A 17,364-nucleotide genomic window follows, 5' to 3' on the forward strand; every position below is an offset into this window, starting at 1 on the left:
TTTGTAACATGGCAAGCAGTCACATCAACTTCCGTCTATACTCTTATACGTGCCCTTAAGAGTTACTCCATTTGTGTCAAAATATAGTTAGGAATAGATTTGCCTTAAGTCTTACCATCATAAATTTGATCAAATTTGTAAGATCTAGGACATAAAATTAATATTATCAAACCAATCTGAAAATATTTTATGTTTTCATGGTGTTGTAGATGTGAGTATTTTTTCCCTATAAATTTGGTCAAAACTAAGACCCTGTTTGAGGAGCGGCCGCTCTTCCAAAAGCGCTTCATGGAGAAGCTCGGCGTGCTGGCCCAGGAAGCTGCTTCCTGCGGAAGCGAAGTTGGCCTGTTTGGGGTTTGCTTTTTGGCCGCTAGCTTCTATGGTCGCCGTCCGCCTGCGAGATGCAACGCCATCCCCTGCTCGAGGGCCGCCTCGTCTACCCGCGCGAGGCCGCACCGTCCATCCGCGCGAGGGCCGTCCCCGCCCACCCGCACAAGGCAGCGCTGTTCGGCACGAGGCACCCCTGTCAACCCTGGGGAGCCGCCATCCGCCGATGCGAGGGCCCTCATCTGCCTGCTCAAATATATGATGTTTGAAATTTGAAATAATTAGCTTATTCTAAACATTGTATATTTAAGCACGGTGGGAGTATGTGTCTAGTCGGATGTACATGCCAGTCATGACACAATTTGGTGAATAATATGATTGTCCTAAATTTCCTGGGGAGCATGATATAATCTCTACCTAATATTTACTATAATATTCACTACTAAGAACTGACCTTCCATCCAACCCCTTTTGTCCCGGTTAACATTGGGCCCGTGACTAAAGGACCTTTTAGTCCCAAGTCAAAAAATGAGGCACGGAAAGGACACCAATGGGAGAGGCTTTAGTCCCGGTTGAAAAGATCTGGCAGCGACGCCCCCCTTTAATCCCGGTTGGTCATTCCAACCGAGATAAAAACTTTAATCCCGGTTGGAAAAAGCAACTGGAGGAAAACGCATGGGAGCGCACGGGTCTCAACGCGCTAAGTCCTTATCTTGTCCATGCGCACAAGTCCTTAGCAGTTGTTCCTCTCCTCCTCTCCTTCCTCCTCCTCCTTTCCTTCCTCCTCTCCTTCCTCCTCCTCCTCTCCCTCCGGCGCGGGTGGCCGCCCCTCTCCCCCTGCTGCCCCTCCCCTTCCCCCTCTGCTCGCCCCTCACTGGCAGTGAGGAGCGGCAGCGGGAAGAGGGCGGGCGGAGCGCGGGGGAGGCGGAGGCAGAGCGGGACGAGTGCGGGCGGAGGCTAGGCCGGCGGCAGCCGAGCGGTGTGCACCGTCGCCGGTGAGCAGCCGGGCAGCGGGCGTGCAACTTTTTTATTTATTTTTTGCGAAATTTTTTAGTCCCGGGTGGATGACCAGGGACTAAAGGACCCCCTTTTGTCTCGAAAAATTTATCCCAGATGGTTTTTGGATATATTTGGCCCCTACCAATCGGAATTAAAGCCGAGGTTTCCAGTAGTGATTAAAACAAGTAAGGTTTCTCCCCAGGTTTTCGTACGTCGAGGTCATTTTGCAAAAAAAATCCCTCAACTTTCTTGAAATTAACCTACAGTCCAAATTCTGAAGAGAGGGGGTTCGGGTGGAAAAAGGAGGGAAGGAAGGGGGTTAAAGGGGAAAAACTTCTCCTTTCAGAGGCGAAAGAGGGGGATTTGGCGCGGGCGGTGGCCGGAGCGGGGCGCCCCGCCGCTGCCCCACGTTGCCCCTTCACGCGGCCTCGGCGATGAGGTCGGCCGGCAAGTCGGGCTCGACTGCGCCACCCGGCTTGCGCCTGCCGCCCACCTTGGCTGGGGGACGAGGGGAGAGGGAGTAGGAGCTCCTCACTGCAGTGCCGGCCTCACTGCCACGGAGTCTACCTCCCTCCTCCTCCGCCTCCCAAGCACCCACGCCCACCCCCGCCTGGGCCGCTTGCTCCAGGAACCCGCCGGCCTCCGCGCTCCCGGGGGTGAAATCAAGGCCACCATGGGACAGATGATGGCGACGGCGACCCTTGAGCGAGGCCGAGGTGGGACGGCGGCGGCGGTGACCCTCGAGTGAGGCCGAGGAGGATGGGGCGGCGGCGGTCCACAAGCTGGGCCGAGGTGGGAGGGTGGCGGTGGTCCATGAGTAAGGTCGAGGTAGGAGCCCGGCCGTCGGCGCACGAGTGGGATCAAGGTAGGAGCCCGGCTGTCGGCGCACGAGCGGGATCAAGGTAGGAGCCCAGCCGTCAGCGCACGAGCAGGGTCGAGGTGGGAGCCTGGCCGCCAGCACGCGCGGGGTTGGAGCAGAGTGAGGTGGTAGGGGTGCATGCGCGGGGCTGGGGGCGGAGCACGGCAACGGCGGGGCTAGGGCGGAGCATGACGGTGGCGGTGCACGCGCGGGGTTGGGGCAAAGTGAGGTGGTAGGGGCGCATGCACATGGCCGGGGGTGGAGCACGGCAACGGCGGGGCTAGGGCGGAGCACGATAGTGGCAGTGCACACGCGAGGCAAGGGTCCGACCTTGGCGCATTCGGTGGTGGTGCTTGCAGGCTTGCAGCCTCCATGGGAAGAAGAATAGGGATTGAGGAAGAAAGGAAATAGGAAGTTGGTGACATGTGGGGTCCAAGGAATGTTGGGTACGTCTACAATACCTACAAGTGGGACCAAACATCACGTGGAGAGTATATAATGGCAAGTTTTGGTGAGCGGTCGAATTATAATGGTAAGTTTCCAATTTGATGATTTTTAATGGTATAATAATGCAAGCAGTGTGAAGTAGTAGGAGTGATGACTAATCTAATCACTTGACTTGCAAAGAAGCGTACATGCATCCACACATAATGTTATGTTTATTTTTAGTTCTAGCTATTTGTTCAATTACCAAACATTAGGGATAATTAACGACTTGAAAAGAATAAATCAAGTATGGGGTACAATACATGCTGGACTAGAAAAAGTTACACAGTGATAGTAATGTCGGACGCTAAGCAGCATTGTTGTAGGCTGGCCATATGCTACTTGCACGAGACACAAGTCCACGCTAATGCATGTTCACTACGCTCAGCCAACAACAATCTTTACTGGACCAAACCATGTCTGAAATGCAGTTCTTGCAAAATAGATTATCTTGCGTGCTACAATACGGTCATATCTATTTTTTTTTTTGCCTCCAGCGACTTCTTGGTTAAATAAATAATTATAGAAACATAATGAGTATTCGAAGAGAAGGAAACATGTTAATTCAAAATTTTATTAGAAAAAGAGTAGAGATTCATTGAGTGTAACAAAAACTTGGGTATAGAATACAAAAATAACAAAAGTGAATACAAATACTATTTGACCGTAGCAATGCACGAGCATCTTGTTAATGTAAAAGCAATATCACATTTAACACAAGGCTACATTGTAGAAAGATTTTATTTTCACAAATGGTGAATATATAACACAGGGCTAATATGGTGTCTCGAGACAATGAACTTGGAGAAGATGCATGGCTGGTGAAGAAGCAACATTTTTTACTGCAGATGTTTGTACATTATTAATTATATAATTAATGTAAAAGCAATATCACATTTAACACAAGGCTACGTTATACAAAGATTTTATTTCACAAATGGTGAATATATAATTAACACAGGTCTAATGGGCTTGCCTAGGACTATGAAAAAAGAGCAGGTCATTAGTTTACACGGTCAATTATGTCAGTCTCAATGCACAGTTAAACTTGTAACTGTGCCCGCTGGATTTTATGGGGATGAAACTTCTCTCTCATTTTATGAAACTCCATCATCTCTCATCATAAAGATTTTGCTAAAATTGCTGATGTGGTATAGAAATTAATGCTAATAAAATTTTCTATGAAACTACCACTGGGACAGAAGCCTAAAACGAGTTAAAAGATCGCACCAGCTAGACATGCTCTTTGGTGATGACCAGATTCACGCTAGACGTACGTACTCCTGCGGCGTGCCACGCCCTAGTTTTGGGGACTGTAGCAACTATTCCGGGGGAGAGAGCTAGCCCTTAATGCTTTTCGCTGAAGATGCCTGATGATGGCAACTATTTCTTCTATGCATAGGTTCTACCAAATGTAAGTGGCTAGCTTGTACATCGTTGTGATTTCGGCAAGGCCAGGACCGGTGTGGTGTGATTATTATTTTCGCAGACCAGATTAGCATTTGAAATTAAACAAGAATGTCACCAGCAAAATTTGAATATTTGATAGCCTCGGTGCGTAGGTGTGCAAGGAACTCTTTAATTTGCAACGCCTACATCTAATGTAACCTTTTATTGGAAGTAAATGAGCCATTTCGCCTTGTTGCACTTTTGTTATAGCACATTCCAACATTCTAAGATTACATTCCCTTTCTAGCTAAAGTTCAGGCATGCTGATGTTCAGGAACTCTTCGCCTTTATCCTTGCTCTTACCTTCCTGTATCCATTACACGGACTGTAGATGAACTAAAGCTTATTTCTCCCGGTTCAGAAAAAAAGATTGAGCAACATGCAACCACGCGGGGTAAACGAATACAACACGCACCGGTGGAAAACAGACCTTTAGTTCCGGTTGGATAGGGTCATAGATCCTGAAAATCTAAGCGGGACTAACCATTCGAGACAAAAGGGGGTGTCCTTTAGTCCCGGCACCAGGACTAAGGCCCCCTTTAGTCCCGGTTGGTGTTACCATCTGGGACTAAAAAGTTCAAAAAAAAATAAAAGAGGCTACCCGCGCTGGCTGCCCGTCGCTCTCCCGCGCCCACCCGTCCACGCCCGCCGCCCACCTCCGCGCCCGCTTCTGCCCGCCTCGTCTCCGCCTCTGCCCGCCCACGCCCGCCGGCTGCCGCCCACCTCTATCCGCCTCCGCCCGCGCCACGCCCGCCAGCCGCCGACGTTAAGAGAGTAGCCGAAAATACCTGATGAGCCAAGGACACCATGCAAGATGAATATCACAGCGCCATGTCACCCACGACAACAAAGACCACTACTAGAGCAACACAAAGATGCTCCAGAACGTGATAACCAATGAGAGCGGGACGAACGAATGGATGATGAGAATAGGGGCGGGCCCACTTGTATTCAATGGTATTCAGTTGAATACCTATTATTTTTGAAAAAAAGTTCATATATATAGTGTATTCTAGTTATATGTATGGAAAAAATAAAAATAAAGAAGCTAACACAGTGAAACAAAATAAAAAGGCCTACCAGCGGACATCTTCCCTCTCGGGCTCTCCCTGACCCAATTTGCCACTCGGCCCACTCGCCACTCGGCCTCTCTAATCAGCCAGGCCACGCACAGCAGAGGGCACAGGCACTAGGGCACAACACGCACAAACCACACATCCTGACATCCACATCCAGGCACCTCTGCTTCAACCCTAGCTGGCGGCGGCCGGCGGGGAGGGCGGAGCTCGGCGACGGGGAGGGGGAGGGTGGAGCGCTGGAGCTCAAAGGCCTGCGCCGCTGCGCGGAGCTGTGGCGGCGGCACCGCGGCAGCCGCACCACCTACTGGATGTGGACGGCCAGGTGCCGGGCGGCCGACGCTACTGGACGGCCGGCGGGCGGCGCCGCGGCGGCGCGCTCCGCCGCGACCCGCGTGGCCTCCGTGTGGCACGTGACCGCGTCCCTAACTCCCCGTGAGCCGTCCCCAACCGCGTGGCCTACCTGAATAGAGAGACCTGATTCCTCTAATTGTTTGTGAAATTGTCAATTTGAGGTGAGCAGGTAGCATATAATTTTTCTCTGTTGTGAGCGGAGCAGCATCCTGTGCACTTTTGTGATCATTCATGTCTACTAGCAAACATGTTGACCATTTAGGCCTACCTTTTCCATTATCGTTGTGACTAGGCAGCTAGTAGCACATTGATGTTTCTTGCAGGCTAAAAACTGTTATCAAATACCAATCTTCGAGAATCTGTTGTCATTAATAATTCCTCAACTGAAACCAATGGGTCACCCAACATTTTGAAAGGGCTGGGCAGCTGGCAATCGGGTGTTCTCTGCAGAACTGCAGCTAATGTATGCCCTGTTTTCTATATTGTATATCATTAGCTGTGAGATCTAATTAAAAAAATTGAAAAGCTACAATTGAAAGGTTAAGAAGATTAGTTGTGTGATATATAGTCATAGAAAATATGGGTTTACACCAACACATTTTGATTTAGATCTGCCAGATATGTTTCATATTGTGTGCCTAATGTTCTGCTAATGTTGATAGCAAAGCACTCTCATTTTGATTACCATTTTGTCATTTTATCCTCTATTTATTTCACATGTTGCCACTGTGATATGTTGACCATTAGTAGCTGGACAATTTCAAGTTGTGATCAATTTATTAATCAATGATGCTACCACTTAATTCTGTGTTATAAAACTATAATTTAGGCTGTCAATTTTTTTTCTTGTCGTCTGCAATTTTGAATACCCATGATCCAAATCCTGCTCCCGCCCTCTGATGAGATACAAAGATAATTAATAAAAAGCAAGACCAAGGACTTCAATTGATGGGTTTTTGCAAAGATGTACCCCATATCTGGGAATGGATCATATATACCAAATTGACTAGAAACTATAGTGGCCAGTCAGCAGATAACGGCCTTTTGCATGACCAAAATTGGCTGTACCCAATATCTTTTGAATTAACACAATCCACAGAAACCTCGACATGGTGGATGGAGCAGCTACAATAGGCAAAATTGTATCTTCTGCTAGTAATCTGTACAGGTCCTATGGCTTGTACAGTGTTGCGGTTTCTTATTTCAGTAAGACTATGCATGCTTGGTAGGATGTATGGCCTGTATCACTATTGGCTTCAATTAAAGTTCGATAACCTCTGCTTGTATCTCATCTTGAAGGAAGCGTAGACGGAGAGAGAGTAGCCAAGAAACCCAGGGAAGCCAAGAGCACCAAGCGAGACGAATATCATGGCGCCGACTTCGCCCAGGAGATCACAGAGACCATCGAGAACGAAGATCAACCCAAAAGATACCCAGCACATGAGCAGCAAACAAAACCCTCCCTCTCCGATGAGCGCGCTCCGTAGCAGCATCTCCCAGTCACAAACATGCTCGAGAACACGACACCGCCCGAGAACGGGAAGAACAACCGGACGACGAGGTCTTGTACGGGGTAGTCGGCCCTGTGCCAGACCACCCACGCCACCCACGCTGCAATCGCCAGCGTGACCAGGCCGAAGTAGATGACAGTGAGCGTCCGGAAGAAGCGACGTCTGCTGGCCTCCTCGTCGGACGGCGGCGGCGGACACCTCGGTGCCGTCGCGCTGGCGTCGCTCCGCGAGCGCGTAGCCGACCATGCCCGCGGTGAGGTGGGAGTTGAGATTGGCGATGAGCACCCCCATCTCGGCGTCGGCGTGGAGGGCCAGCAAGAGGAGAAGAGGAGCAGCGCGGCCCGCGCGCTCATGGCCGCGTCGAGCAAGCGGGACCAGACGATGGAGAAGCAGCAGAGCAGGAGGGACGAGAGCCGCCACGTGACGAGCCACGCCATAACCGCCACGGCCATCGAGAGTAGCAGCACGGAGACGAAGAACGCGTCCTTCTTCTGGTCCTCCTTCAACTGCGCCTCCTCCTCGTCCTCGTCGTCCAAGATAACGAGTTCGCTGGTGGCAGCGGGGAGTAGGAGGAGCTCGTGGATTTCGCGGCGGTGGCGGTGAAATGGCTCCCGCCCTCGGTCGTCTCCACGGTGGGGTCGTCCTGGCAAGCTGCCGGAGCCGGTGGAGACTCCAGCGTCTTCCATCTCGTCGGGGAATAGCAAGGGGCGCCGCGGCGGTGGGGTTAGGGTTTTAGGTGGAGGTGGGATTGGGATCGGGGGTCACAGGGGATCGGAGAAGTAAGGCAGGCTGCCGGTTCCCTCTTTCCGATAATAAAACAACGCTTTCCAAATATGCTCTGGCGTGTTTAGAGGTGGAGGTGTAGCTAGAGCTTCCGCCGGCGGTGAGATAAGCGTGCGTGGTCCTTGCTCACGGCGTGGTTACCGCCCCGTATCTCGCCGGAGAGAGAGTGGGAGTGGGAGGCGGCGGCGGGTCATCTGCCAATACCGGGCCATGTTTGGACCAGTCATGCTGGGCCGGCCCAATGGCCCGCAGATTGAAGGCAGGTGACTGTTTGTCTCTGTATTCTCTCGTTTTCCTTTTTTGCACCCCAATGAATTCCACGTGAGGACAGCGCTGGGTCGAGAAAATTTCAGCTTCAACAAGACGTGAATTCTAAAAATTATAGCAAATATAAGCCTATTTAGCAATGCTATATATTCTATTTCATATCGCTATTCTATTCAAAAGAAACATTTTCAAACCTATTTAGTAATGCTAGTGCCATATCAGTATTCTTATTATATCGCTATCAAAATAATCGATCGAAATACAAGATCCCGTCTCGTTCCATAAGATCATGCAAAAAGTCAACCATACGCACGGTTTTTCTCTTTCTTTCGTCAATGCACTGTCCTGTCCTGCGCCGAAAGGATTTTCTTACCCCTTTCCCCACCGCCCACTTCAATACATACTCCAGCAGAAACAATTTCCCAATTTTTTTTCTCTCTCTCTCCCTTGCTCCTCCTCGTCGCCCCTGTTCTCTCCTCTCTCCCGCATCCGCCGTCTCGTCCATCCCAAATCAAATCAAACCCACCTCTCGCTCGGATCCTCCCCCGAATCCGTGGCCATCCCCTCCAAAACCCTACCCCCTCGCTCCACCGGCGGCGGGGGTATGCGGCGGTGACCGCGCGTGCGGCCTCGTCTGTCTGCGCTCGCGCGCGCGGGGGCGGTGGGCATTGCGGGTGCCGGAGGAGGCGGGCGATCGCTAGGGGGGGGCAGCGGAGCCATGGCGTCCGCGGGGTCGGGCGGGGGCGGCGGCGGCGCGGGGGCAGGCGGGCTCAAGACCTACTTCAAAACCCCCGAGGGCCGACACAAGCTGCAGTACGAGAAGACGCACTCCCCCGCCGTCGTGCACTACAACCACAGCGGCAAAACCGTCTCCCAGGTATGAGGGCGCGCTGAGGTTCCGGGTAGGGTAGCGGGGGAGGTTCGATGCGCCCGTCTGGGGATCTCGATGCGGTTAGATGTGGAATTGGGAGGCGGGGTTGGGCTGGGGTGGGTGTTGACTTGGCCTGATCAGAAGTGGGATTCGGATGGGTCGTTGTAGATGTGCTGGGATTTCGATTGGCCATGCGGAGGGTACTCGGAAGTGATCGGATGCAGCAGTTTGTCAGCCTCTGTATATGTCTTGTTTGTGGTGCTTCCTGTTTAGATTAGATTGTCCAAACATTTGCTAGAAACCTTCAGCATAGATGATATATGGGTTTCTGTTTGCTAGTTCTAAGATTCCAATATCATAGATGATTGGTGAAATATTTGCTTAACTGCTTTGCGGAGTATCGTGTATTTCCAGTTGTGTTGTGTTCCTTTATGCGATATTAAGACTGACCATGGTTGTGATGGTGCCAGATGACGGTGGCATATTTGAAGGAGAAGCCGGCCGGTCAGGGGTCCACGCCTTCAACTCCAAGCGCTGGTAGTGGGATGCGGTCGGCAGCTGCAAGGCTGCTCGGCACTGGGAATGGGAGCCGCGCGCTTAGCTTTGGGAGCAATGGTACCAGCAAGGCTGTCTCAGGAAGCAGCCGCATTGGTGGTGGTATTGGTGCGTCGACGAGCGCGAGTGGATCACAAGGCATGGCGAATTATGATGGCAAGGGAACCTACATCATATTCAACACTGCTGATACGCTCTTCATCAGTGATCTCAATTCACATGACAAAGTATTTCCTTTTCTCTTGCTGAATGCATGCTAAGTTGCTTGTAACTTTGCTATCCTGTGGTTCTCTGATCATATGCTAATTGCATCAGGATCCAATAAAGTCCATCCACTTCAGTAGTTCGAACCCGCTTTGCCATGCATTTGACCCAGAAGCCAAGGATGGGCACGATCTGCTTGTTGGGGTGTTCTCAGGAGATGGTATGTTGAATGCTTCCTAATTTGGAATGCTTTATGCTTAGTATATGTTAAGAGTGAATCGTGTATAAGGTCCTTTTGTTCATTGTCCAGTTTATTCAATGTCATTGAGGCAGCAGTTGCAAGATCCTGGAAAGAAGCCTGTTTCATATCAGCATTTTATTAATAAAGACAAAGACAAAGACAAAGATCCAAGTCAAGGTGGCGCTGCCAGCAGGCATGTTTTCACTTGATTGTTTACTTGAAAAATGGAATTGACAATTTTTCACTAATGAGCTTGGCAAATTTAAAATAATTTCATATTGCTTAAGTATTTATTTCTTGATATGGTAGTGGGTCCTGTCAGCTATACAAGTTGGTAGAACTTAGCTGGGTAGCATGAATATAATATACCATGTAGGTATGATTGAAATGCAATGCAGCCCGGTACAATTTGCTGTGATACTGTAAAAAATAATGATGACCCATATGCATGGCAGATACCAATGGCTTTGTTCTCAACTTATAACTCACAAGTGCATGCATGAGTGAGGGCAACCATAACAGGCTAGCTGTGAGCGGCAAGTTCATGGTATTTGGGAACATGATGAAAATTTGAGCCTTGACAATCACTGCCTAGAAGGTAGAAATATATACAGCATAATTCAGAAAGGCGTTTTGGAAAGAAGTGACAGTCAAGTACTCTTAAGGAAGCCGTCTGGTTGTCTTGTACTTGTCCTAGCATGTTATCAACATATTACTATAAATTTTTGAAAATTTGAATTTTTCCTGTGAGAAAGCTAGTTCCAAGAAGCTACAAAATTTATAGACGTTCGTTGTCTTTAGAAGTTCGAACATGACCACCTTAAAGTGGAACAAGGAGCATGCATGTATAAGGTACAATGTGTCAGCAGTCTAAACATACTGATTGTGATTTTCCTTGTGTCAGTGTGTGAAAACCACACACATTTGTTGGTTTTTTCTTGGTTTCATGCCATTATAGTTTTTTGGGAATGTCTTTGATGTGTGGTTTCAAACAACCTTTTTTTGTCTGTTGTCATTTTTGGACTTTGGTTGTGAGGTACTGCAAATGCCAAATAGTATCGGTGGATAATGAAGATACATAACTATGTAGCTAAGCTCATTATGATGAAACAATAATCAACACCTGCAAATATTTGACTTTCATCATCTCTGTAAATAAAAATCATAATGCATGATTTTTTTTCCATGCTACCTGCTTTAAATTTACATGGGAATTCTGCGACTTGGGGTCTTGCTCCTCCCATTGATTTATGCAATGCTTGAAAATCCGCTAGGTGTCCGTCCACTTAGCACCTGATCATCGTTAAACTGGCTCAGGGGAAGGGGTGGTGCTGAGTGCCAACTGCCAAGGTGCCACCTAGGCAGCTAGGCTACTTCCTTTTTGCGACAATGTTTTGGGATGTTTTAATGATACAGTTGTAAATTGGGGCTTCTGCTGCTGCTTTTTGAAACAATCTAGAATGCCCTTTTTGGTACAATGGGAGATTGGTGTTCCCAACAGTTGTCAGGAGCCCTCAGTCCTGCAATTGTTACCACATTATGGTTAGTAAGTGGTATTGATGCAGTTCCCTGGATTGCCCGTAAAAGATGTTATACCTTCCTTGTCAATGTCAAGATCCAAGTAAAGCACTTTGGTTAGCATGCGTGTATATGGTGTTGCTAAATTTGATATATTTGTGGCGACTGAACTACTAAAAGACGATGATGATTAAGTTATGTGCTGGGCCTGCTGTTGTCTGGGATGCTTTATGTTTTTTTTAATTATTTACCTCTTCTTCATTTTTCGGGAGAGTTTAATTGAACTGATTTTCTTAGCTCAAAGGTTACTACAGTCGTGCAGTAAACAGAAGATACTATTCCTGTGGATGCTTTTCTTTGCACATTGATTATAATTATATATTGATCTTTGGACTCCAATCTATTGCAGCCGGTGCACTTGTGTTGCATGGGTTCCAGAGCGTGAAGGCATTTTTGTTGTTAGCCACGCTGATGGAAATTTGTATGTATACGATAAGGTTTGTTCTCAATGCTCATGGAATTTTATTGAACTTCATTAGGTTTACTTTGAACTGATAAATTTCCTTTTCTACATTCAGTCCAAGGATGGAAATACTGATTGGACGTTTCCAACTGTGAAGGATCAAAGTCAGCTGCTGATTTCACATGCAAAGTCGAGTAAGGTATCTCAAGCCACGTGATATCTTTTACTGAAAAATTGCATCGACATGGCTACGTGTGCTGCATATTTTAAAAATATGGGGTATTCGTAAAATGTTTTTGTTCTGAAATTTTGTCATGGAAAATTCCTGGACTTCCTGAAACCCTCTACTGCCTTTTCTTTGTAGCTGAAATGTACCAATATATCTAAAGTAGCTGGCACAACTGAACAACTTGCATGCACTGGTTTGTGCTTCATTCTTGCTTCTCGGTAGTTAACAATATAGCAGAAACTTAGTTTATATTTGGCCTGGCCTTCATCTGTCAGTGGCTTTTACTTCTATGATATCAGTTAATGCCAACTGCCAAATAGTATTACCACTCCAGCAGGTCATACTGGAAATAGTGCTATAAATTTGGAAAATGGTTCTCATTGTGGACATTATGAAATAATTGCATAAATACTGACTCTCCTTAAGTTAATCGGAAATTCTTGAAATACTGAGTCCTAATGTTGCGACTGCTATGATTGATTCTGGGGTTTCAAATAACACTGCAGGGCAATCCAATTGCAAGATGGCATATTTGTCAAGGTGCAATCAATGCCATTTCCTTTTCACCGGATGGTGCTTACTTGGCAACTGTCGGGCGAGATGGTAATTTTCTCTGTCCAAGAATGAGAATCAACAGTTTCATACAGAAAAGGTTTAGCTGTTGGAGAAGTTCTATATAACTAAAATAGTCTGATCATATGCAGGTTATTTAAGAGTATTTGATTTTGCAAAAGAACAACTAATATTTGGTGGGAAAAGTTACTATGGTGCTCTGTTGTGTTGCTCTTGGAGGTAAGCTGCCAATGGCACCGTTTGCTGCTATCATACCTATTTCCATAACTGGAATGTGTTGACCATATCCAAGTCTGACAGATATGGAAGCTGGACCTTGTATTTCTGTTGATGCTGCATTGCCTCAATTATGCTATTGCTTAATTTTGAGATTGATTATGTGTTTGACTCTTGTAGTCCTGATGATTAATTTGTGAATCACTTTCACAAACCTATTCCAGTATTTTGATAAATAATTCTTTTCACCTTGTGAAACTTAATTCTGAGTTGTTTGTCAAAACTCAAAATTATTATTCTTCGCCAATTTTAATATATAAAATTATGCGAGCATAATGGTATGTCGTTTTAGGATGGAATAGTGTATAGCAGGCTAGGAGAAATGTAGTTGGTGAACCTTCTTGGCTTTTACCCTTCCTAACTTGCAGATTTACAAAATCTTAGAAGGAAGTCAATATTACAAGATAGAATCCCTACGATTATGTCAGATGCAAGTTTTCTGTTTTTTGCTTGCCAAGAATTCATGATTACGAGCACCTTTGTAGAAAAATATGGAAATCTTGGGGGAAATGTAGAAATGGCAAGATGGCAACAGGTAGATAGCAGAGTAATTATAAGAGGAAGATGAAGGAATATGAAAGGATGAAGGCACATCTAATTCAATGTATAAATTTGAAGCGTGCTGACTGATATGGATTCAATGTCTACTCCTATAGGCTATTTTAATGTAGAGTTGTAGCAGCTGCTACAATGCCACAGGACGATAGATGCTATCTCAGCTGACAACAGCCATGGCTTCAGAATGCTATAACGCATTTTAACAAATAACTTTCTTAGCTCAGTGTTAAAAGGTGGACTAGGTGCCACCTAGTCAGTACTGAGGCCTAGGCACTACCCAGCCAGCCATTATTTTCCTGAAATCACCCTGAGATTAGCTAGGGTGGGAGACAGTACTTAGTTCAGTCTTCACGCCATTGGGATTGGATGCTTTGGGGTGGGGCTGAGTCGGATTTGTGACAAGGTGTTAGCAGGTGGGATGGGAAGCTGTTGGGGTACGGTGGAATCAAGGGGGAGCAAAAGTATAGTTGTACTGGGTAGAGAAGGGTGGGTGGAGGCCTAGTTTCAATTAGGCCGAATGGGGTGGCTGCCGTACCCTTTTTCAACTTTTCACATCCCCCTCTCAACTCCCTTTATTCACTTTATTAATTGAAATATCATAACAAACTCTAGGCTCCGCTGGGTCATTTTTCTATTTCCAGGATCAAGGCAAAATTATCCTGTTCTGTGTAATATTTATTATTTAATGTAGTCATAACAAAGGTCATGTGGAACATGGAATGTTCCTAATGCAGCAGGGTCTGTCCTGCTTGGCGACATTTATTGCTTTTTTTTTTCTTGACCAAGGTTGAGGAGTACCAGATTCCGAATCGCCTCCTTGCAAAATAAGCAAAGGTAAGGCTGCCTAGGAATTCCCTTCCCATATCCCATCACCTTACGTGGGAGCTTTCAGCACTGAGTACCAAACCCTGGCTGGCAAGGAAAGTCGCTGAAACCAGTTTCTCAGGGAGGTACCCTCATGTTGGTGAGCCGTAGTTCGAGCCCCTGTGGCTGCCATCCCAACTGGAGGCATTAAACAACCTAGTTACTGCTCGCTCAGTTCTCAACATTTGCTGCATATTGTACTACAGCATGCCTATTTGTTCAGCGAGTTACACCCTCAAACTTCTCCTAACATCTTAGCTTTCTAGTGAACGGACTAATTTATGCATACAATCATTTTAATTGATTTCTTGTTATTCTTGCATACACTTCTTCCCTGAATTGGAATCTGGATGGGACTAACTAGTTTTATTATGCTGCCCTGTTACAGTGCGGATGGCAAATATTTGTTATCAGGTGGTGAAGATGATCTTGTGCAAGTATGGAGCATGGATGATAGAAAGATTGTTGCATGGGGCGAAGGGCATAATTCATGGGTATATTTACAATCGTCTTTGTTTAATATCACATCGAAACTATTTGAAACTTGCATTTCAAATCAAATTACTTTGCTGTTCTACAGGTTAGCACAGTTGCTTTTGATCCGTATTGGTCCCCACCAAATTCAGATGAAACGGAAGAAAATGTCATGTATCGCTTTGGGTCAGTTGGACAGGTACCTAGAAGTTCATATAATATATTTGTTTTTTAATCCGGAGTTGTTCTTGTGTTTTATACTTTAGTATCACTGAATTGTGTGACAAGTATTCATATTGCCTGTCATTTTTCTTTCTGAGCTTTGGATTAGTGATTACGGAGAAGAACCTAAAATGCTACCAGTATCTATAATTTTTGGTTTCTTGCTAGTCATTGGCTCTTAGCATTTGTGTTACACTTTGCTAAGATCGCATGCTCCTGCTAGGCTGCTATCCTTTTGGTCATTTGCTACCTAGTTGATAAACTTGGGTGTCAAACTTTTTTCTTGGTTTAGTAGTTTGTGGTATAACTTGATTTTTTTGTTTGTAATTGTTTCATGAACATCAGATGTGCCATACTATGCTTTACCTTAGCTTGTCCGACAGAATTCATACTGGTAATACCTTTTCACCCTCCATACATTTAGGACACACAACTGCTTCTCTGGGATCTTGCATTGGATGAGATTGCTGTCCCTCTACGTCACCCTTCTGCTGGCTCACCGACTTTTAGCAGTGGAAGCCCTTCTGCACACTGGGACAATGCATGCCCTCCAACAGGTGTTCTTCAACCTTCTCCACGGATGCGAGATGTACCAAAGCTCTCACCCCTAGTGGCGCACCGAGTACATGTAGACCCCCTCTCTGGACTGGAATTCACCAGCGAATCAATCCTCACCATATGCCGTGAGGGGCTAATCAAAATCTGGGCCAGACCCAGCCATAGTGAAACCAACCAGCAGCCTGATTCTTCTGAGCAGGTCGTAGGCAACACCACTGCGAAGGATAAGATGTTAACATCATCGAACAAAGCAGGTGCTACCAGCTCCAGCTTCAAGCAACCGTCATCTGTTCTTTTCACGTGACAGGCTTAGCAAGCATTTTTGTCATGCTCGCCTGGCCGTGGCTATTCATCTTTTGTCACTAACGTGAGGATTCATGGAGCGGGAGTAGCTTTGGGGAGGCTGCCAGCAAAGGGCCACGCCTTTTTTTTTCCTGCGTCGTCGACTGGGTTACAGAAGTGTCATTGTTGCCACCTGTGTTGGCGAAAGAAAATAACCAAACTTGCTCCTGTACATATACAGATACTGCCGTAAGGTGAATATTACAAGCTTACTTATTTGATATCATTTGATTGTTCTTTTGTAACATTTCAGTAGACTAGAGTGTGTACCAATTTTTTTTGTGTAGTCCTGATACTCATTAAGAGGCTGCAGATCATTGGGGTGGCCAATGGATTCCATTGGCGTAATGGTATTTTTTCCTCCCTGGAATCAAACGTATGTTTCAATTGTAGACATCGTAAGCTGCTGTTGTAAGCGCTTAGTTTACGCAGCAGTCTGTCACCGCTGCAGTGCTTTTTTTTTGAGAGAGAGTGGTTCATTTGATTATGGGAAAACCCGGGTGTCTTCTTATTTCTTCAATTTCTTCAGTATTTCACAAGTTCTTTTATTTTTTTTCCTGACTCTGCACGGGTGATACTGGATTCAGAGTGACAGTATTTCACAGGAAACGTGGAACTAATGCGGAAGGCATGTTTTTAAAGCGTTGGAATGCCGTTTGAATATTCTTGTGAGAATCAAATCATGTTATTAATTTTACAACGTTGCTGCGTTCCAAACATGCTTAGAATTTTTATATGTTTTGCTTTTCAGACTCCATCGCTGTACACGGAGTTAGGGGGTGTTTGGATATGAGGTACTAAACTTTAGGAGTGTCACATCGGATGTTCGGACGCTAATTAGAATGACTAAACATGAGATAATTATAAAACTAACTGCAGAACCCATATACTAATTCGCAAGATGAATCTATTAAGCCTAATTAATCCATCATTAACAACTGGTTACTGTAGCACCACATTATCAAATCATGGACTAATTAGACTTAATAGATTCGTCTCGCGAATTAGACTCCATCTGTGCAATTAGTTTTGTAATTATATTATATTTGATACTTCTAATTAGTATCCAAACATCCGATGTGACGTGTCCTAAAGTTTAGGGGTGTTTCCAAACACCCCCTTAATGGCTTGTCGCTCCTCCTAAAATTCGTCAAACTAGCAACGTACAGGTAGCTGACCACAAGCAAAGCTGCGGGAAGCGAAGAATTACGCTCAGGATCCTAACCAATCGAAGCGAATCCTCGTATTTAAACCTGCCAAACACAACACACAGCAGCTGAAAATCCTCCCCAATCAAAAGCAAAA

At 46.2% G+C, this 17,364-nt stretch overlaps 1 protein-coding gene across 1 annotated transcript; it reads left to right on the top strand.

Annotated features, from left to right (window-relative positions):
• The first annotated feature begins 8,489 nt into the window (after positions 1-8,489).
• On the top strand, positions 8,490-16,451 carry LOC117833349 (probable catabolite repression protein creC). The gene is made up of 11 exons (XM_034712807.2): positions 8,490-8,988; positions 9,453-9,764; positions 9,853-9,961; positions 10,052-10,175; positions 11,910-11,997; positions 12,079-12,162; positions 12,699-12,795; positions 12,897-12,984; positions 14,852-14,957; positions 15,044-15,136; positions 15,584-16,451. Exons 1-11 carry the CDS (start codon positions 8,830-8,832, stop codon positions 16,019-16,021), a joined length of 1,698 nt encoding a protein of 565 aa, XP_034568698.1. The 5' UTR covers positions 8,490-8,829; the 3' UTR covers positions 16,022-16,451.
• The last annotated feature ends 913 nt before the right edge of the window (positions 16,452-17,364 follow it).

Source organism: Setaria viridis, chromosome 8 (genome assembly GCF_005286985.2).
Source record: "Setaria viridis chromosome 8, Setaria_viridis_v4.0, whole genome shotgun sequence".
Taxonomy (NCBI): domain Eukaryota; kingdom Viridiplantae; phylum Streptophyta; class Magnoliopsida; order Poales; family Poaceae; genus Setaria; species Setaria viridis.

Coding starts and splice junctions, on each gene's coding strand:
- LOC117833349 (XM_034712807.2), top strand. CDS start 8,830: ATGGCGTCCGCGGGGTCGGGCGGGGGCGGCGGCGGCGCGGGGGCAGGC. Junction 12,796..12,896: donor GGCAACTGTCGGGCGAGATG/GTAATTTTCTCT, acceptor GATCATATGCAG/GTTATTTAAGAGTATTTGAT. Junction 14,958..15,043: donor GCGAAGGGCATAATTCATGG/GTATATTTACAA, acceptor GCTGTTCTACAG/GTTAGCACAGTTGCTTTTGA.